The 23,137-nt window shown below is 43.9% G+C and overlaps 1 protein-coding gene across 1 annotated transcript in view; it reads right to left on the bottom strand.

The window, feature by feature from the left end:
- KLHDC8B (kelch domain containing 8B) overlaps positions 1-23,137 on the bottom strand; it is an 86,698-nt gene that overhangs the window by 24,838 nt on the left and 38,723 nt on the right. The window contains exons 3-4 of the mRNA XM_072127218.1: positions 14,827-14,991; positions 10,436-10,660 (exon numbers count right to left, since the gene is read on the bottom strand). Coding sequence (XP_071983319.1) covers positions 10,436-10,660; positions 14,827-14,991 — 390 coding nt within the window. The remainder of the gene's footprint in view (positions 1-10,435; positions 10,661-14,826; positions 14,992-23,137) is intronic.

Raw genomic sequence — 23,137 nt, 5'->3', positions numbered from 1 at the left:
CCCACCCTCCCTTAGTTTTGTTTGTATTAGGGTCATTTATGTGAGTTTGGGAGGCGGGATACAAGTAGTTATATATTCTTTGTATAGGCTGTCAGTGTTAGGTGAGTTTAGGATGTGTGGCGGGGGCGGGGTTCTTGGCAACAGCTAATTCAACTGGTAAAGTGGATAACAAGTTGAGGAAAAGATGGTGCGGTTATTTTAAGTCCGGAAGTTAAGATGATTTATGCCAGGATCCTTCAGGGGGGTGGCCTCCCCTTTTAGGACCTGGTTGGTTTTATTAAGTTTGATGGTTGGTCACCTCTGCTCACGCCACTTGCTAGGAGGTTGGCGGCTAGTGGTTTTGGTAGTTGTGACATCGCACGCCGAGCGTGCTTTCTGAGCATATATATAATGGTATATAAAGGCACCGGACGAAAATGATTATGGAAATATTGGTGGCAATTTTTGGAAGCTGTTGTCAAGGACTCTGCTCACCCATCATTTTAATTTGAAAAAGAATTGTTATATTTTTTGTGTTTTAACAAAGTTTGTTTTTTACAGATTGTAAACATTTTCAATAAAGGCTGTGACCAATCACCTTCCAATTCAAAAAGTTGTATGTATGTTTATTTAGTTAGAAGGGGTTGGTCAGGCAGAATTCTTTTACTTTCCTTTCATCTCTAATCGTACCGAGTCAGCAATTGCCTGGGTCATGAGATAGATAGATAAGAGATAGATAGATAGATATGAGATAGATAGGTAGATAGATAGATAGATAGATAGATAGATAGATAGATAGATAGATAAGAGATAGATAGATAGATATGAGATAGATAGGTAGATAGATAGATAGATAGATATGAGATAGATAGATAGATAGGAGATAGATAGATAGATATGAGATAGATAGATAGATAGGAGATAGATAGATAGATAGATAGATAGATAGATAGATAGATAGATAGATAGATAGATAGATAGATAGATATGAGATAGATAGATATGAGATAGATATGAGATAGATAGATAGATAAGAGATAGATAGATAGATATGAGATAGATAGATAGGAGATAGATAGATAGATAGATAGATAGATAGATAGATATGAGATAGATATGAGATAGATAGATAGATGTGGTAATGTGGTGTAGACATGGAATAAGTAGATGTGATCGGTGGAATAGATGGATCTGGGAGACGTGGAGCAGCACACGGGAGACGTCTCACAGGTGATTGATGGCTTTATAAAATCACTTCACCCCACTCCGTCCCTGCGACATGGCTGACAAGAATTATGTCCCTGATTTCCATGAAAGGAGATGAAGAAAACAGATTGATCACTGAGTAATTGAGTCATCTCCAGAGATCTAATTAACCTTGTCAGACCAAAGTAAACAATCACCGACACATCCACCAGCGTGAGGAGACAACATGCCATCTATGGAATTATTGTATCTTCCCGACTCACATCATGAATAGAAGATTTCTGCCTGTGATCGCTGATCCCTGTGGCTGCACCATTATCTCCCCTTTGTATTGATGTGACTCTGCAGCCTAACAAGGGGCAGAGAAGGGGCTGGGGTCCAACCTACGCCCAACATTTCCTACAGCCCAATATGGGAGAGCCATTACATCGTAGCCCAAGCACTTCAGGTTATGCCTACAGGAACAAATAGTCAAGGTTACTTCAAGGCCAGATGGGCCCGACTAAGAGCCATAGGCTGGAAGAGCGCCAAAACGTTGAACATGTCATCAAGGGTAAAGTTCTGTTCTAGGACTGTGGAAAGTGGGGACCAGGACCTGTCACTACTGCTTGTGGCCAGAGACTTGTAATGTCCCTTTGATTTACAGTCTTGATGTTACAGAACTTGCAATCAGTTGACCTCTTTGACCTCTCCAACTTTTGGGCACTTCCAATTTAGATCACATTCCTTCTGCTGAACCTTCTGTAGACACAAAGATCCTGCCAAACACTACTGATGTCCAGTTGGTCTCAACTACTAGTGTCTGGGTGAAACCAATCTGGAGGGCTCGAATTACTTCAATCCAACACTAGACTTTCGATAACATTTAAGAACTTTGGAAAGTGGTCTCACAGGTTCAGCAGAAGACAACACGATGATAGAACTTAATGACTTGTAGGACCCCAAGCCAATACTGGCTATTTGAAGTACATTACAGTAGATCAAAAATTTGGTCAGAGGACCTCAAAAGGTCTCCATGATTAAACACAGAATTTGATGTTTAAAAAAAAAATAGAACATGTTTTCCCAAAGACATCTGGTCTTCTGCTGAATCTTCTATAGACCCAAAAGAACCTGCAGAACATGAATGCATTGGATGCTGATGTAAACTATGGGCTATTACTGATGGTTCTTGAGTTTATGGGTTCAAGTACCCTGGTGGGCTCGAATTACCTCAATCCAAGACTGGACCTTTGATATTGTTGAAGAACATTGGAAAGATGCCTTCACAGATCAGCAGAAGACAAACCTGTGTGATGTTGAGTCCTCGTCAATTACTTGGCAAATCTGAAAGTAGGTTCATGATGGTAGGACCTAATGGGGCAGATTTACTTACCCGGTCCATTCGCGATCCAGTGGCGCATTCTGTGCGGTGGATTCAGGTCTTCCGGCGATTCACTAAGGTAGTTCCTCCACTGTCCTCCACTGAAGTTCCCCGAGGTCCACCGGAATGCACGAGCCTATACCTGGTGAAGGTAAGCGCGAGTCCCGTGACACTTTTCCGAATCCGTCGGGGTTTCGTTCGGCCACGCCCCCCGATTTCCGTCGCGTGCATGCCAGAGCCGATGCGCCACAATCCGATCGTGTGCGGCAAAATCCCGGGGCAATACAGGGAAAATCGGCGCAAATCAGAAATATTCGGGTAACACGTCGGGAAAACGCGAATCGGGCCCTTAGTAAATGACCCCCAATGACTTGTAGTACCCCAATACAACTCTGTCCCTCTGAAGTACATTAGATCAAAAATTTGGACAGAGGCCCTCAAGGTCTCCGTGATCACAGCCAGACTTGTCTGATGAGACATTGTCGTAAGAGTTTGATCCATCTTCTTGGTGACTCTACCATAACGGCACAAATACTTAGTAACTTCTAGCTGCAGACAGCCGGTGGAATATACTTGTTCTCCAGCAGTGAGTGATTTATTGCTGTTCTGCTCTGATAATTTATTGTGTTGGAACGGATTGAATAGTGATGTGAAGAGACGGTTACTATTAATAAGCGGTGACGGACGGCCGCTGTCCTGAGGCGTCCATGAGGTTCCTTCAGATGTGCAGGGAGTCGCGCTTCCCATTCGGCTTCTATTAATGCTCTTGACAGCATCAACCTTACATGGCACAAACAGAAAATTACATGGTGATTACAGAGCTGTCCGGACATTTATCTGCCTGGAACACAGCAAAATAATAAACCGCAGAGAAAGCTAAGAGGTAAAAGGATGGATAACAGAAGAAGACAGACACAGGGGGCTACCGGGCCCATCATATGCTGGATACACAATACAGCAGAATACAGGTATATGGGGGCTACCGGGCCCATCATATGCTGGATACACAATACAGCTGAAGACAGGTACATGGGGGCTACCGGGCCCATCATATGCTGGATACACAATACAGCTGAAGACAGGTACATGGGGGCTACCGGGCCCATCATATGCTGGATACACAATACAGCTGAAGACAGGTACATGGGGGCTACCGGGCCCATGATATGCTGGATACATAATACAGCTGAAGACAGGTACATGGGGACTACCGGGCCCATCATATGCTGGATACACAATACAGCTGAAGACAGGTACATGGGAGCTACCGGGCCCATCATATGCTGGATACACAATACAGCAGAATACAAGTACATGGGACTACAGGGCCAATCATATGCTGGATACACAATACAGCAGAATACAAGTACATGGGACTACAGGGCCAATCATATGCTGGATACATAATACAGCTGAAGACAGGTACATGGGGCTACCGGGCCCATCATATGCTGGATACACAATACAGCTGAAGACAGGTACATGGGAGCTACCGGGCCCATCATATGCTGGATACACAATACAGCAGAATACAAGTACATGGGACTACAGGGCCAATCATATGCTGGATACATAATACAGCTGAAGACAGGTACATGGGGCTACCGGGCCCATCATATGCTGGATACATAATACAGCTGAAGACAGGTACATGGGACTACCGGGCCCATCATATGCTGGATACACAATACAGCTGAAGACAGGTACATGGGGGCTACTGGGCCCATCATATGCTGGATACATAATACAGCTGAAGACAGGTACATGGGACTACCGGGCCCATCATATGCTGGATACACAATACAGCAGAATACAAGTACATGGGGGCTACCGGGCCCATCATATGCTGGATACACAATACAGCTGAAGACAGGTACATGGGGGCTACCGGGCCCATCATATGCTGGATACACAATACAGCAGAATACAGGTACATGGGGGCTACCGTGCCCATCATATGCTGGATACACAATACAGCAGAATACAGGTATATGGGGGCTACCGGGCCCATCATATGCTGGATACACAATACAGCAGAATACAGGTACATGGGACTACCGGGCTGATCATATGCTGGATACACAATACAGCAGAATACAGGTACATGGGGGCTACCGGGCCAATAATATGCTGGATACACAATACAGTTGAAGACAGGTAAATGGGGGCTACCGGGCCGATCACATGCTGGATACACAATACAGCTGAAGACAGGTACATGGGAGCTACAGGGCCGATCATATGCTGGATACATAATACAGCTGAAGACAGGTTCATGGGAGTTACCGGACCAATAATATGCTGGATGCACAATACAGCTGAAGACAGGTACATGGGGGCTACCAGGCCAATAATATGCTGGATACATAATACAGCAGAATACAGGTATATGGGACTACCAGCCCCATCTTACAGTGGAGACCCAATACAGCAGAAGGAAGTTAGAAGAGGGTTATGGGACCGATCTTACACTGGATACATAATACAGCTGAAGACAGGTTCATGGGGCTACCAGGCCCAACTTATACCAGAGACCAAATACAGGAGAAGACATGTAAATGGGGCTACCAGGCCCATATTACACTGGATACATAATACAGTTGAAGACAGGTACATTGGGCTATCGGTTATATCTTACATAAGATACACAATCCAGTGGAAGACAGGTTCATGGGGGCTACCAGGCCGATCTTACACTGGATAAACAATACAGCAGAAGACAGCTATATAGGGCTACTGCTTAGATCTTACACCAGAAATATAATACAGCGGAAGACAGCTACACGGGGCTACCGGGCCGATCTTACACTGGATATATTATACAGCTGAAGACAGGTACATGGGGGCTACCGGACCTATATTATACTGGAAACACAATGCAACACCTGATACATTGTCTAGTGCTGCAGGCTTGCACTACAGGATTTTGGATGGGATTAAGGAATGAAGATGAGACAGATGTCTCTTTCTAAGAAGGACATGTCCGCACTTCCATAAGGCACAGCTGGAATTTTTTCTCTAACTCCCACTGCTCCTAAGATATCAGGTTGAAGTGCTCCACTGTCAGGTGTCATGGGACCGAGCAGCCAGTCTGGTACCACCAATCTGATCAGTACACAGCCAAACTAATATATTGGGTGATGATAATAACTACATTGATCGCTCTGGAACAATGGGGGACATTCAATTCCCTCGCCAGAACCGCTTGAAAAGCTCACTTTTGCAGAGAATTTGGGAAAATATGAGTCAAAAGAAATGATTGGGTGTTATTGGTCCTCTCTCAGTACCATCCAAAACTGGAGCGAAGCTAGAAAGCCATAACCAATGGCTCAATATGCTACAATATTATATAAAATATTGATTGGATCTAACGGATCTATATACAGATTACGGATTCTACACATTAGTCTTGGTAAATCCCAGCACAGGGGACCTGAATGGGTTAAATTATGAGCCACATCCGGTGGAGCTGTCCCTTATTAAGGCTTGTATTTACGACATAGATTGGTCACCGGAGGCCACAAACAGTTTTCAATTCTCCCTAGAACATCACTTGCCCGGGCGCCATTACTTATTCATGTCTCACGAACACAGCAGCCAGATAGTTGTTATATACGATAATTGAAAATTTTCCTGCTTTCCCACCCACATCACTGGGAGTTATATCACCATATTCTGAGAAACCTATTCTTATCTATTATTTGTAAGATGATGGAAAAAGTTTATACCTGGTTTTATGTAAAATGTAAAAAAACTACTATAATAGTTAAAACTGCCCCCTATGTGCAAGGATATAACTACTATAATACTGCCCCCTATGTACAAGAATATAACTACTATAATACTGCCCCCTATGTACAGGAATATAACTACTATAATACTGCCCCCTATGTACAGGAATATAACTACTATAATACTGCCCCCTATGTACAAGAATATAACTACTATAATACTGCCCCCTATGTACAAGAATATAACTACTATAATACTGCCCCCTATGTACAAGAATATAACTACTATAATACTGCCCCCTATGTACAAGACTATAGCTACTATAATACTGCTCCCTATGTACAAGAATATAACTACTATAATACTGCCCCCTATGTACAAGAATATAACTTCTATAATACTGCCCCCTATGTACAGGAATATAACTACTATAATACTGCCCCCTATGTACAAGAATATAACTACTATAATACTGCCCCTATGTACAGGAATATAACTACTATAATACTGCCCCCTATGTACAAGAATATAACTACTATAATACTGCCCCCTATGTACAGGAATATAACTACTATAATACTGCCCCCTATGTACAAGAATATAACTACTATAATACTGCCCCTATGTACAAGAATATAACTACTATAATACTGCTCCCTATGTACAGGAATATAACTACTATAATACTGCCCCCTATGTACAAGAATATAACTACTATAATACTGCCCCTATATACAAGAATATAACTACTATAATACTGCCCCCTATGTACAAGAATATAACTACTATAATACTGCCCCCTATGTACAGGAATATAACTACTATAATACTGCCTCCTATGTACAATAGTATAACTACTATAATACTGCCCCCTATGTACAAGAATATAACTACTATAATACTGCCCCCTATGTACAAGAATATAACTACTATAATACTGCCTCCTATGTAAAGGAATAACTACTATAATACTGCCCCCTATGTACAGGAATATAACTACTATAATACTTTCCCTATGTACAAGAATATAACTACTATAATACTGCCCCCTATGTACAGGAATATAACTACTATAATACTGCCCGCTATGTACAAGAATATAACTACTATAATACTGCCCGTTATGTACAAGAATATAACTACTATAATACTGCCCCCTATGTACAGGAATATAACTACTATAATACTGCCCCCTATGTACAAGAATATAACTACTATAATACTGCCCCCTATGTACAAGAATATAACTACTATAATACTGCCCCCTATGTACAAGAATATAACTACTATAATACTGCTCCCTATGTACAGGAATATAACTACTATAATACTGCCCCCTATGTACAGGAATATAACTACTATAATACTGCTCCCTATGAACAAGAATATAACTACTATAATACTGCCCCCTATGTGCAAGAATATAACTACTATAATACTGCCCCCTATGTGCAAGAATATAACTACTATAATACTGCTCCCTATGAACAAGAATATAACTACTATAATACTGCCCCCTATGTACAGGAATATAACTACTATAATACTGCTCCCTATGACCAAGAATATAACTACTATAATACTGCGCCCTATGTGCAAGAATATAACTACTATAATACTGCCCCCTATGTACAGGAATATAACTACTATAATACTGCCCCCTATGTACAGGAATATAACTACTATAATACTGCCCCCTATGTACAAGAATCTAACTACTATAATACTGCCCCCTATGTACAAGAATCTAACTACTATAATGGTGCCCTCTATGTACAAGAATATAACTACTATAATACTGCCCCCTATGTACAGGAATCTAACTACTATAATACTGCCCCCTATGTACAGGAATATAACTACTATAATACTGCTCCCTATGAACAAGAATATAACTACTATAATACTGCCCCCTATGTACAGGAATATAACTACTATAATACTGCTCCCTATGACCAAGAATATAACTACTATAATACTGCGCCCTATGTGCAAGAATATAACTACTATAATACTGCCCCCTATGTACAGGAATATAACTACTATAATACTGCCCCCTATGTACAGGAATATAACTACTATAATACTGCCCCCTATGTACAAGAATCTAACTACTATAATACTGCCCCCTATGTACAAGAATATAACTACTATAATGGTGCCCTCTATGTACAAGAATATAACTACTATTATACTGCCCCCTATGTACAAGAATATAACTATAATACTGCCCCCTATGTACAAGAATATAACTACTATAATACTGCCCCCTATGTACAAGAATATGACTACTATAATACTGCCCCCTATGTACAAGAATATAACTACTATAATACTGCCACCTATGTACAAGAATATAACTACTATAATACTGCCCTCTATGTACAAGAATATAACTACTATAATACTGCCCCCTATGTACAGGAATATAACTACTATAATACTGCCCCCTACGTACAGGAATATAACTACTATAATACTGCCCCTATGTACAAGAATATAACTACTATAATACTGCCCCCTATGTACAGGAATATAACTACTATAATAATGCCCCCTATGTACAAGAATATTACTACTATAATACTGCCCCCTATGTACAAGAATATAACTACTATAATACTGCCCCCTATGTACAAGAATATAACTACTATAATACTACCCCCTATGTACAGGAATATAACTACTATAATACTGCCCCCTATGTACAAGAATATAACCACTATAATACTGTACAAGAATATAACTACTATAATACTGCCCCCTATGTACAAGAATATAACTACTATAATACTGCCCCCTATGTACAAGAATATAACTACTATAATACTGCTCCCTATGTACAAGAATATAACTACTATTATACTGCCCCCTATGTACAAGAATATAACTACTATAATACTGCCCCCTATGTACAAGAATATAACTACTATAATACTGCCCCCTATGTACAAGAATATGACTACTATAATACTGCCCCCTATGTACAAGAATATAACTACTATAATACTGCCACCTATGTACAAGAATATAACTACTATAATACTGCCCTCTATGTACAAGAATATAACTACTATAATACTGCCCCCTATGTACAGGAATATAACTACTATAATACTGCCCCCTACGTACAGGAATATAACTACTATAATACTGCCCCTATGTACAAGAATATAACTACTATAATACTGCCCCCTATGTACAGGAATATAACTACTATAATAATGCCCCCTATGTACAAGAATATTACTACTATAATACTGCTCCCTATGTACAAGAATATAACTACTATAATACTGCCCCCTATGTACAAGAATATAACTACTATAATACTACCCCCTATGTACAGGAATATAACTACTATAATACTGCCCCCTATGTACAAGAATATAACCACTATAATACTGTACAAGAATATAACTACTATAATACTGCCCCCTATGTACAAGAATATAACTACTATAATACTGCCCCCTATGTACAAGAATATAACTACTATAATACTGCCCCCTATGTACAAGAATATAACTACTATAATACTGCCCCCTATGTACAGGAATATAACTACTATAATACTACCCCTTTGTACAGGGATATAACTATTATAATACTGCCCCCTATGTACAAGACTATAACTGCTATAATACTGCCCCCTATGTACAAGAATATAACTACTATAATACTGCCCCCTATGTACAAGAATATAACTGCTATAATACTGCCCCCTATGTACAGGAATATAACTACTATAATACTGCCCCCTATGTACAAGAATATAACTACTATAATACTGCCCCCTATGTACAAGAATATAACTACTATAATACTGCCCCCTATGTACAAGAATATAACTGCTATAATACTGCCCCCTATGTACAAGAATATAACTACTATAATACTGCTCCCTATGTACAAGAATATAACTACTATAATACTGCCCCCTATGTACAAGAATATAACTACTATAATACTGCCCCTATGTACAGGAATATAACTACTATAATACTGCCCCCTATGGATAAGGATAGAACTACTATAATACTGCCCCCTATGGATAAGGATAGAACTACTATAATACTGCCCCCTATGGATAAGGATAGAGATGTACAATACTTGCCAGAAACCACAGGTTGTTGCATTGTCTCTTGCACTCACCTTGTTCGGTGTCAAACATCTCCACAGTGTTTACAAAGTGAGGGCGGGAGTAGAAGTTGTGGGGTCCGGGTTGCTGTAGACCACCAAGACTGAAGAAGGACGTCTCCGTCATGGTGCAGCTGGCAAAGGCACGCCTGCTTGGGATGCTGGGATATCGAGTCCAGCTCTTTACCTCTAGGTCCAAGGCTTCAAAGGCTGTTACCGGGAGTTTACCTTGCCTGCCCCCTGTCCAAAAGACAAAAATATGGATCGGAACCAGAGACTTAATTTTACGTGTTAGATCATTGACAATAAATGGTTAATCTATATTGGACAGTTTCTTCTTGTCTGCAGAGTCCCATAGACTTCCATTATTGAGTCTGTTACTACTGGGGCTCTATTTGAGTAAACTTAGAAACAAGTGTTACATTTTCCTACACTGCCTCCGCAGGCCAAAGAGAGAATTGCACAAATCTCAAAGATGACAATGCCATGTACAGGATGTGTCAGACATGTCGAGTCCTTCAAGGCAGGAAAGTTACAATCTTAAGAAACTCTCTACTTTCTTAAAGGGGTGGCCATTTGAGATGGCTTTTTGCTACAAAAATACAACATAGTTTTTGTATTGGACAATACGTAAAGGGGTTAAGTCAGGTCATAGGATTAGGATAGGTCATAAGATTGGTGGGGATCCAACAGCCCCATTATCATCTATTGATGAAACTGTGAGCTAGGTTACTGCCACTCAGCCCCCAAATTCTGATCACTTAAAGGGGTCACACAGCTCACCCATTGAAAAATTTGTAGGGCTTTTTGTTATCATAGCACAGGTCCGAAAAATTATCCCTTTAACCCAAATTGTTCAGCATCTTGCAGGATCTGCCTGAAATGTTCCCATTTTCATAAGGTTTTACATACAATAATATATACAATGTATTCGTGTCTAGATATACTGAGCGCTGCTATTCTGAGATCCCCTCGGGCGGCAGTGATCTATGACACACGGCGGGGGTCTACCTTATTTACAAGGTTAAAATAAGATGAGATCCTTACATAATCCCCCGTTATCGACCTATTGAGTCCCGCGAGACACCGTTCATGAATATATTACTCTATATATATATCACATTATTCCGCTGCCGCGCAGAACCGGCGCCATCATTCATCACCCGTGAACCTTCAGAGTCAATTTACATGGGACTGACTGGGTGTGATAATGTCAGGAATGCCACGGGGGAAAATTCAGTAATTTTCCTAATATGTTTTACAACCTGGCAGCAAGTGTTTGATTTCGCTGCAGCGCCTCTGCAGGGGAAATAAAGTATTAAACCAATCTCAATGAAATTAAAGGGAACCTGTCACCAGAAGACCCATTTTTAGCACTCCCCCAGTCCCCACAGAGCGTAGTACATACACCGCCAAAGTGTTTTTGTATATAAAATAGGTTTTACAGAAAAAAAGATTTGTTATATTGTACCTTTCATTAGCATCTGCTGTGTGACTAGGCAGTTGCCTTTTGGGAGGAGCTGGAAAGGAGCAGTTCCCCCCCACCCTTGAGAAACATGTGACCTTTTCAAATATATGAATAACTCCCAACACTCGGGATTGGCTGTAGAGGAGCAGGGGGCGTGGCTAAGCCCAGTGATGGGTGTTTTCATATATTTGAAAAGCTCACATGGAGAAGCTGTTTCCCAAGGGTGGGGGGGGGAACTGCTCCTTTCCAGCCCCTCCCAAAAGGCAACTGCCTAGTCACACAGCAGATGCTAATGAAAGGTACAATATAACATATCTTTTTTTCTGTAAAACCAATTTTTTTATACAAAAACACTTTGGCGGTGTATGTACTACGCTCTGTGGGGACTGGGGGAGTGCTAAAAATGGGTCTCATGGTGACAGGTTCCCTTTAGTAGGTTGTCCATGTTCTCCTCTAGAGAGACACTCTTTGTAGACTCTCTCACTATATTAACACCCATTAATGCGGACTCCCCATCCCTTTAATCGGTGCACCCCGATAAAATATCTAGACTAGGCGCAGCCCCTTCAACTAATAAACTATGACCTCCCTCCCCCAAACCAAATTTAAGTGAAGGGGTAAGTGGCAATTTGTTGTGCAGATTCCTTGTTGGACACCACAATAACACTGAATGTATCCTTAATGATCAGGTAGAGTGCTGCTGGATTGTCCTGCCTGATCATATAGAGAACTGTGCAGTTATATACAGTGACTGCTGCACAGTTCTCTCCAGTCACTCCCTGCACTAGATATCCTTACATTAGCCACTCCATGCCCTAGACCACCAGGTATATTGACTCTTAACCTCTTTACTGCCCTAGACCACCAAGTATATTGACATTAACCTTTTCACTGTCCAGGACCACCAAATATATTTATGTTAACTCTTCACTACCATAGACCACCAGGTACATTAACATTAACTTCCTCACTGCCCCAGACCACCACGTATGCTGACATCAGCCCCTATACTGCCTTAGAGAGTCATGACCTTTGACATAACTTCTTAATCACCTTAGGCCACCAAGTATACTGCATTAACCTATTCATTGCCCTAAACTTCCAGAAATCCTTCCATGAACCCCTTCACTGACCAAGGCCACCAGAGATACTGGAAATAACCTCACTGTATGTTCTGATCCAGATATTCTGATGTTATGGCTTATCCTGTGGTGTAGAATTGAAAGGCAGGTGGAGTGTCCCTTTAAATCCATGTACAGCTCAATCATGTAGAAGCCTCTGGGCATTTATCTCTGCTCTCCAGTAAACATGGAGGAACTCCGTCTCAGCTATTTCTCAGGCTTCTCCCCGAGGACCATCCACAGGCCGCTGCTGTTAGCGCTTTAACACCTCCGCCCAGGAGACTGTTTAATTTTGACGTGAACCTTTACACTGTAATTGGATGGAGCTCTGCTGCTTGGCCCCCAAATCTCTGAGGGCCCCGGGGTGAGATTGGCCTTCAGCATCGCGCTGAGAACTCCGAGGAAATTAGAAGAAAAGATCAGGTATAGCGGCAGCGAAGGATGGGGCCCCGCACCGAAAATGTGACAAAATGCAGCTAATAATACAGAGCCAGATATCTCAGCTGTCTATAGACAGAGTGTCAGCTCATGGGACCAGCACAGGAGGAGATTACACAGCAGCATGAGAAAAGAACCATCTGTCTAGTAACAGTATCATCTATTTGGCTCCAATAAATTGATTTACCTTTTGCACGAGATGTTGGTGGAAAACTTATTTTTGTATTGATCTTTTTTATCTATCTAATAGCTTATTATGCATTTATCTATCCCATATCCATCTCCTATCTATCCGTCTCCTATCTATCCGTCTCCTATCTATCCGTCCCCTATCTATCCGTCCCCTATCTATCCGTCTCCTATCTATCCGTCCCCTATCTATCCGTCTCCTATCTATCCGTCCCCTATCTATCCGTCTCCTATCTATCCGTCTCCTATCTATCCGTCTCCTATCTATCCGTCTCCTATCTATCCGTCTCCTATCTATCCGTCTCCTATCTATCCGTCCCCTATCTATCCGTCCCCTATCTATCCGTCCCCTATCTATCCATCCCCTATCTATCCATCCCCTATATATCTCATATCTATCCGTCTCCTATCTATCCATCCCCTATCTATATATCTCATATCTTTCTATCTATCCGTCTCCTATCTATCCGTCTCCTATCTATCCGTCTCCTATCTATCCGTCTCCTATCTATCCGTCTCCTATCTATCCGTCTCCTATCTATCCATCCGTCTCCTATCTATCCATCCGTCTCCTATCTATCCATCCGTCTCCTATCTATCCATCCGTCTCCTATCTATCCATCCGTCTCCTATCTATCCATCCGTCTCCTATCTATCCATCCGTCTCCTATCTATCCATCCGTCTCCTATCTATCCATCCGTCTCCTATCTATCCATCCATCTCCTATCCATCCGTCTCCTATCTATCCGTCTCCTATCTATCCGTCTCCTATCTATCCGTCTCCTATCTATCCATCCGTCTCCTATCTATCCATCCGTCTCCTATCTATCCATCCGTCTCCTATCTATCCATCCATCTCCTATCTATCCATCTCCTATCTATCCATCTCCTATCTATCCATCTCCTATCTATCCATCTCCTATCTATCTCTCTATCTTGCTGCCAAATTAAACCCATTCCCAGCTATTTTCCCAGAATTTTCTGTACTAAATTTCTGCAGATAGTAAGGATGAGTTCACACGCTGCAGTACTGCACAGGATGCAGGGAGCTTGGTCCTTATCCGTTTTATGGTGGATTTGTGCTGTTTACTCATCAGAATCCCCCAGTAACTTTTGGCAATGGATCCCTGACAGAGCAGACATGACATGTAGAGTTTGGATGCAGATGATCCGGATGTACAGCACTGACCTAGGACGTAGATTCTGTTCCCTCGCAGGAAAGTGGAGGCTCCATATCGTGGCGTGGGCATGGAGGGCAGCGGCACCCAGTTATCCTTTGTTGGCTCGTAGAGTCTTACCAAGGCCTGAGGGGAGGTGTCCGCACCCATTCCTCCGAGGGCATAAATCTTCCCATCTGCAAGACAAAACAGAGTCAATGATGAGGTCTCAAACCCACGACATCTCAATTGTATGATTATTCATGTCTTACAAAAATGTGGATTATTATTTCCAAAAATATCGCCTCTCGTGTGCTGAGACAGCGCAACCTTTTATAATATTTCATGTAAAATTTAACTGCTTAATGACAACTGTTTACAGAGAGCTCCCCCTAGTGGCAACTGAAAACATCCAGAATACTATATCTAAAGGGAACCTATCAGCAGGTATGAACATGCAGCCTGCAGCCAGTGATAGGTATTGTCCCTGGAGACATGTGTAATCAGGCCTTTGTGTATGCCGTTAGTAGCAGCAGGACTGTGATATATAGATTTATATTCCAGGATCTTAGCTTCTCCAAGTGCCCTCACACTGCTGTTCTCTGTGTACTCTGCAACAGCACCTCTCATGTCCTTAGGCAGAAATTGGTATGGCAGCGCATTATTTACTTATACCGAATGTAAAAGTTTAGTACTTAATTAAAATTACAGAGAGCTCCCCCTAGTGGTAACTGCAAACACCCAGAATACTATGACTAAAGAGGAGACTAATGATGGGATGTGGAGCAGCTCAATACAGAGAGCTAAGAGCATTGAAGTGTCAGGAAACAGCTACAGTGCATTGTAAAAAGGTCCAATATTATCTATAACAGTCCAGCTGCTACTAACAACAGATTACACATTGCTCCATGGACCATACCTAATACTGCCTACAAAGAGCACAGCAGTGTGAGGACACATCCCAGTGCACTTTGAGAAGCTAAGATCCTGGAATATAAATCAATTTTTCACTGTCCTGCTGCTACTAACAACATACACAAAGGTCTGATTACACATTGCTCCAGACACAATACCTAATACTGTCTGCAGAGAGCACAGCAGTGTGAGGACACACCCCAGTGCACTTTGAGAAGCTACAATCCTGTAATATACACATTTTCACTGTCCTGCTGCTACTAACAACATAGACAAAGGTCTTATTGCAAGCAGTAGTAGGTATTGTCTCTGGACCAATGTGTAGAGAGCACATATGTGTGAGGACGCACCCCAGTGCACTTGGAAGAGCTACAATCCTGGAATATAAATTCATTTCACAGTCCTGCTGCTAACAATAACATAAGAAAGGTATGATTACATATCTCTCCAGGTGCAGTACCTGGCTCTAGAAAGCACAGAGCACAGCAGTGTGAGGATCCCAGTGCAGAGGAGTTGGATTTGGAACTCTGTGCCAGAAAAGCAGCATCCGGCATATGTGTAGATACATCTATAGTTCTATAAATAACATGAAAAATATAAAAAAAAATCCATACAGAATTAATGAGTAATCATTCCCTATTATTTACATTCGGATGTCTCATGTTGGTGACATCTCTTTATTTCCGGCAGAATCTGCAAATAATGAAGCGGATATTTCTATTGTAACTTATTCTAATTTATTAAAACTGCAGTCTCCGAACACAATGGAGCCTCGTGCTGGCGGCAGATTTCTGTGTCTGTAATTATAAAAGCTGTGCAAGCAGATGTAATGAATGTTTTCTGCGCCGCTTCTCCTCGATGCCGGAGTAGTCCAACGGGATCGGCCGCATTGTCTCATCCCGCTCATCAGACATTTCCCATTCATACTCCACTTACCCTGACTGAACACTCTCACACAGGGAGCAGCCGGGGGCCACACACGATATTATTGGTTCAGATTGAAATTACAGACCCGACAAGTCGTCTGATCAAGGTGATAACTTAATTATCATGAGCCGGGCCCTGGTGCTTGAGGGGGCCCAAAGGACGACTTCTTTCTGCTATCAGATTTCACTTCTGATATGGATGGTCTGATTATGTATTGCTGGAAGTCATCTAAAAGAAAGGAATTTCTACAGTTTTTCCTTATTATAAAGATTATTAAGATATTTGTGTCTCCACGGGAACGGACCGGACTGCTACATCTCAAAGCAGTCCTAGAATGTGTGGCAACTGAGAGATCAAGAGATGAGGGCACAAATCACCGGGGGCTCAGTCACTCAGACTGGTCAAGAGCAAGCCAAGGTCAAGGTAGGGATATTCAAGGAACAGGTCTCAAATCAAAAGATGTGGATGCACAGCATCAGGGGCTCAGGCAGAGACTGGCCAGGAGCAAACCTAGGTCAAGGTAGGGATAGTCAAGGAAGAGAACTGAGATCAAAAGATGTAGGTGCAAGGCATCAGGAGGTCAGGCAGAGACCGGTTAGGAGAAAACCAAGATTAAGGCAGGGAGAGTCAAGGAATAGAACTTAGATCAAAAGATGTGGTTCACAGCATCAGGATCTCAGGCAGAGACTAGTCAGGAGCAAGCCAAGGTCAGCTCATAGATAGTCAAGGTACAGGATCAAAATATGTGGCTGCAAGGCATGAGGGGCTCAGACTGATCAGGAACAAACTGAGGTCAAGGTAGGGAGAGTCAAGGAACAAGCCTTAGATCAAAAGATGTAGATGCAAGGCATCAGGGGTTCAGGCAGTGACTGGTCAGGAGTAAACCAAGGTCAAGGCAAGAAGAGTCAAGGGACAGGACTGAGATCAAAAGAGGTGGGTGCAAAACATCAGGGGCTCAGGCAGATACTGGTCTGGAGCGAGTCAAGGTCAGGGCAGGGATAGTCAAGGAACAGGACTTAGATCAAAAGATGTGGGTGCGAAGGGGGCTCAGGAAGAGACAGGTCAAGAACAAACTGAGGTTAAGGTAGGGATAGTCACAAAACAGGCCTAGGTCAGGGAGACCAGCACAGTTACGTCTGTTTGAGTCTTTTACCAAGGTAGCACATATTAAGCAGGACAAACAGTCCTAGCCAAGGACAAGCCAAAGGTCAGAAACTTGTTGCTCAGACACCTAGCAGCTGGTCAATGTACCTTTTATAACCACAGATACATTGTAAACGGTTAGAGGAAGTGAGTAGAAGGTGCACTAGCCCTTTAAGAATCAGAAGATGGGCAGCTGTGCACCCTCCAGGCTTGGACATTGGTGGAAAAATATCTGTGCGCCCCTAAGAACAAGCAGTGAGCCAGACATGGAAGGTCACGTAACCTGGCAGTTGTGCCTACACTGACTACACAGGATTTGTTTGTCGCCTGTAACCATAGAGACGCATAAACCAGCATGCTAGCTGTATACACAACACAGTAAGCGATTCTGAATCCAGTCTCTTTTGCAAATCTGCTTCATTCTTCACTATGGACAATAAATGTGATGGTTGCATAAGTCTACACCCCCCCCCCCCCCCCCAATCCACTAAAAATAGCTTTCATGACAATTTAATTCCTGTTACCAGGTAATTAACTTCCACGAGATCAATTACTGGTGACGGGTGATAGAAAGTTGGATCTATCCCGCGTTGCGGCGGTCTCTGGCCCCCTGTCATTCCGATGTAGCTGCAGCGATCGAAGTTCATTATAATGCTCTCCTTTATAATTATCCTCTCCGGGGAGCGAGGATTGGCTAATTATTTGTGATAAGAGCTGACAATACGGCTGTGATCTCATCTCTCCGGCCCCCGAGGCTCCCGCCGGCCCGGATGTCTCCGGTTCAGGACAGGTAGTCCTCCACCACCGCCACCTCCTCCGGCGCCGCCGCAGAACCTCAAACTAATTACACACAGAACTTTTATCTCACTGCCAACGATCCTGACGGTTTTTACCTGTGGGAAATATGCGGTTGGCGAGGGCCGATGTGTGTTATGCAGATTTTATGGAAATTTGTGTGAGAATTGGTTGGAGAAAAAAAAATTGAAAAGGAGACAAGAAAGTTCTTAATTAAAATTGATTTTCCCGCAGCTGCCCGGGAGATAAGCCGCACGCGGGAACGAACGCTGTTTGGCAGCTTTGAAATGCGTTTACAGCAATGGGTTGTCTTAAAGGCCGGTATTTAGGATGTGCGGCGGCCTGGCAAGAAATAACCGGCAGCGTTCCAGGCCTCTATTCTTAGATGTCTTATTGTATGTAGATGTAGCGGAGCCGAGTTTGCTGCAGCTTTGCAATATCGGTATGGATTTCAAGTGGACTGAATGCAAAAGTACCGCACTCAGACCACCCCTTCTCAAATGAAGCTGACCTAGGGGTTACATAACTGCAATAGTCCAGCCCTCGGAGTCTAATATTGATATGTATTTGTCCTCCATTGGCCACTGTAGGCGAAGTGAAGACCTGTATACATCCCCATACAAAGAGCTCCCCCTAGCGGTGACTGCAAGCAGGCACAATGGGGCACATTTACTAAGGGTCCGCGGACTGATTTCCGTTGGGTTTCCCAACTATTTCAGTTTTGCACCACACTTAACAGGGGTTTTTGGCGCAATCGCGCCGACTTTCATGCGACACAAATTGGGGGTCGTGGCCATCAGACAACCCAACTGATTTGGACTGAGCGCGGGATTAAAAATTCAAATTGTGTTGCAAGACATGCACTCACATGCACCGGGAAGAAGATGGTGAACTCTGGCGGACCTCAGCGGAGAAGCGACACCTGCAGGATCTCGGGCGTACGATCTTAGTGAATCGCGCCGGACAACGCACCTTGGGGATCGCGACAGGACCGGGTGCCCCAATGTCATCATATAAGATGAGAAAGCATTTTGCCACTTTATTATGGGCTTTAAAGAGAACGTGATGTTAAGTTCGTCATCCATACCCGGGGATTCCCTGTTTGAGCTGTGATTGACAGCTGCCTTGCGGAGTTGATTCCATTGGCTGAGCTGGGAGCTTGTTTTGTGTAAACCTGGATTGTTTCATCTTGCTTCTGAGTTGAGGGTTTACAGGTTTTGGTTGAGCAATAGACAGCCTAGAGAGTCAGCTGTGGAGTGGCATCCAGGAACGCCTTAAATATCTAATCCTCAGTTCACTCAGGGCTGGTTATACTTTCTCCTGTGACTTGTAGTACTACTGACTGTGTTTTGCTGACCTGAAACCTGTACCGGAGCCTGGATCCTGCCCAATTGAGAACCCTGAACCTGTACCTGAGCCTGGATCCTGCCTGACTGAGAACCATCAACCCATACCTGAGCCAAGGCTCTGCCTGATCCAGAACCTTGAACCCCAAGCCTGAATCCTGCCTGATCCAGAACCCTGGTCTTATCCAGTGCATCTTTATAAGTGCAGATATTAAAGTGCACAAAGGAACTTGTCTTTCAATATGTTATCAGAAAAGCAGAGTCACACCATTTCCTCTTTCCACTATCGCTTCTGACTCCAAATCTTGTGGACTTGTAGTGGTACTTAGAAAGATGCTCAAGCTTTTGACCATCACCCCCTGGCCTGTGTCACCAACTTGGCCTCTCACCCCATCCCCTCCCATCCCCACTAAAAGGATCAGCGACAGCAGGAGCTCCATGTTGGAGAACTGTGCACACCGGAATACCGGAGCCAGGCTGCCAAGACCACCGGAACCAGGCTGCCAAGAGCACCAGAGCCAGGCTGCCAAGACCACCGGAGCCAGGCTGCCAAGACCACCTGGAGCCAGGCTGCCAAGACCACCTGGAGCCAGGCTGCCAAGAGCACCAGAGCCAGGCTGCCAAGAGCACCAGAGCCAGGCTGCCAAGAGCACCAGAGCCAGGCTGCCAAGAGCACCAGAGCCAGGCTGCCAAGAGCACCAGAGCCAGGCTGCCAAGAGCACCAGAGCCAGGCTGCCAAGAGCACCAGAGCCAGGCTGCCAAGAGCACCGGAACCAGGCTGCCAAGAGCACCGGAACCAGGCTGCCAAGACCACCGGAGCCAGGCTGCCAAGACCACCGGAGCCAGGCTGCCAAGACCACCTGGAGCCAGGCTGCCAAGAGCACCAGAGCCAGGCTGCCAAGAGCACCAGAGCCAGGCTGCCAAGAGCACCAGAGCCAGGCTGCCAAGAGCACCGGAACCAGGCTGCCAAGAGCACCGGAACCAGGCTGCCAAGACCACCGGAGCCAGGCTGCCAAGACCACCTGGAGCCAGGCTGCCAAGAGCACCAGAGCCAGGCTGCCAAGAGCACCAGAGCCAGGCTGCCAAGAGCACCGGAACCAGGCTGCCAAGAGCACCGGAACCAGGCTGCCAAGAGCCCCAGTTAGGGCTGGAAAGCTGTTCCAAGGCTCCAGTGGTAGCAAAGCGCTGGTTCTTGTCAAAAGTGGAGCTACAGGCAGTGTCTTCTGCCAAACCAACAGCACAGCACCGACACCCCGACTGTAGTAACCTCTTTGCATTTCTGTCTAGTCTGTGTCTATTTGTTATTGTGACTGATGTATTTTTGTACCGTAATCGTTTCCCCATATGAAATGTAATGTGGTCATGTTAACCTGTAATCTGCTGTATCGCTGATACTAGAAGTATATTTATGTAACTGTAACGTTAAGCCTCTTACTGTGTGTATCAATTTCTGAAACACTATGTAGAAAAGAATCTAATATAATAAAGTAGTATCATAATGTATCTGGAACCCAGAAATCCCAACCTGATCCGGAACCCTGTACCCGTACCTGAAGCTTAATCTAGCTTGAGCCCTGTTCCCCTATTCTCTTATGTCTGTACATTTATCTCTCTGTTCATTTTCCTTCTGTTCTGAACACATACTACAGAGAAGGGACCGTCAACCAGTAGTCCCTTACCACTAGGGTCTGCGAGGCTATTAGGTACAGTATTGGGGTTAGGAGTGAGTTTTGCACTTCTGCACCCTTTTCTCTCCCTCGGCAATCTCTTTTTTTATCTTAAATCCTAGAGTTTTCACTGTATTCACTTATATCGGACTAAAACTTCCAAATCTGGATCACGGTGGTCCTGGATCATGGCCAAGATTCTGTGCCGCATAAAACACTACATTTTGGTAACATGGTATGCGATATGATGTGGCAAATGTAGGAATGTGGGGGGAGGGAGGGGATGTGAATACTTTTGCCAGCTATACACTGCAGGGTCAGACTACAGCTGGTGCACAGAGATGTGCATGGGGACTGTATACACCAAACGTTTTACGACTAATTGTGAAGTTGCTACTTTTTCGTTTTAGATGCATCAGAACTATAATAGACGAGCGTTGCTAAAGTCTGCAGGCCCTATAATAGACAATGTGCGCATTATACTGCATTGTGCTGCAGCGGGGATGAGCCTGGTCCTCTCCTGATCTCCCCACCCTCCTCATTGCAGGTGGATGCAGCTATGGAGTTGGCACGTCTCCCACCCCCTCCCCCCATGTCTCCTCGGAGCTGCATTACATCTTGGTGCATGGCCTCTGCTGCATCAGCACTTGTGTAGATTACTACGGCTCGGGTTATTGAGGCAATGAGAACATTCATCTCTCTCCCCGATTGCAGTTTTATGAAGAAAGTTGATTGCCCGCGTCCCTCTAATTCCAGGTCTCCAGGCGAGAGCTGATGCCGCCATGACTGCGCTCTGCACCATGCGGGCACTTGGCACATCCCCGCTCATAACATTTACCCGCATGAGATGTGATTAAGCTTTGTGTCAGGCCTGGCGCGCAGCGGGCGCCGCTCAGGACACAAATCTCGCCACTCAATATTTAATGGACTAAACAAAATGTAATTGTCAATTGCCAACCAAGAAGAGTCATCACAGAAGAGAGGACGTGCCGCTATCTGTAACCTGACTACGACTTCTATGGCCTCACGTGTAACTGGATAGATATTACATAGATTGTAGATAAATAGACAAATCCCTGGAATGTTATCCCTGGAATATATACCAAAGAAGAACCAAAGATGAGATGGGAAGGGATAGAATGGGAACGGACGGGAAAGCTCTCTCCTCTCCCTGCTGTGCTCTGCTCCTGAGCTCAGCTATTCCACACATTCATAAATCTTACAGTAAAGAAGCCTTGTGTCTTCTCTTCTATTTGTTTTCTCCAGGTGTGGACAGCGCACATGTTACGGTCACACCGTTAACTGAACTAAAGTCTCTATGGGAAGAGTCAGGAGGGAGGAGTCTGTGGACCAGTGAACCCTCTGGACCACCGCGGCAGATGGAGATGGTACTAGCCTGCAACCCGGGACCGGAGTCTAAGTGGCACCTGGTCTTCACCAGAGCCCGCCGCAAAGCGGGATGGTCTTGCTGCGGCGGGGTGCCACCAGGTCGTTCCACGGGTGCGACTAGGCCCGAGGTGGCAGCCAGGGATGACAGGGATGTAGGACAC

The sequence above is a fragment of the Engystomops pustulosus genome, chromosome 10 (assembly GCF_040894005.1).
Source record: "Engystomops pustulosus chromosome 10, aEngPut4.maternal, whole genome shotgun sequence".
Taxonomy (NCBI): Eukaryota; Metazoa; Chordata; class Amphibia; order Anura; family Leptodactylidae; genus Engystomops; species Engystomops pustulosus.
Note: the sequence above shows the minus strand (reverse complement) of the source record. Positions and strands in the feature narration are given on the sequence as shown.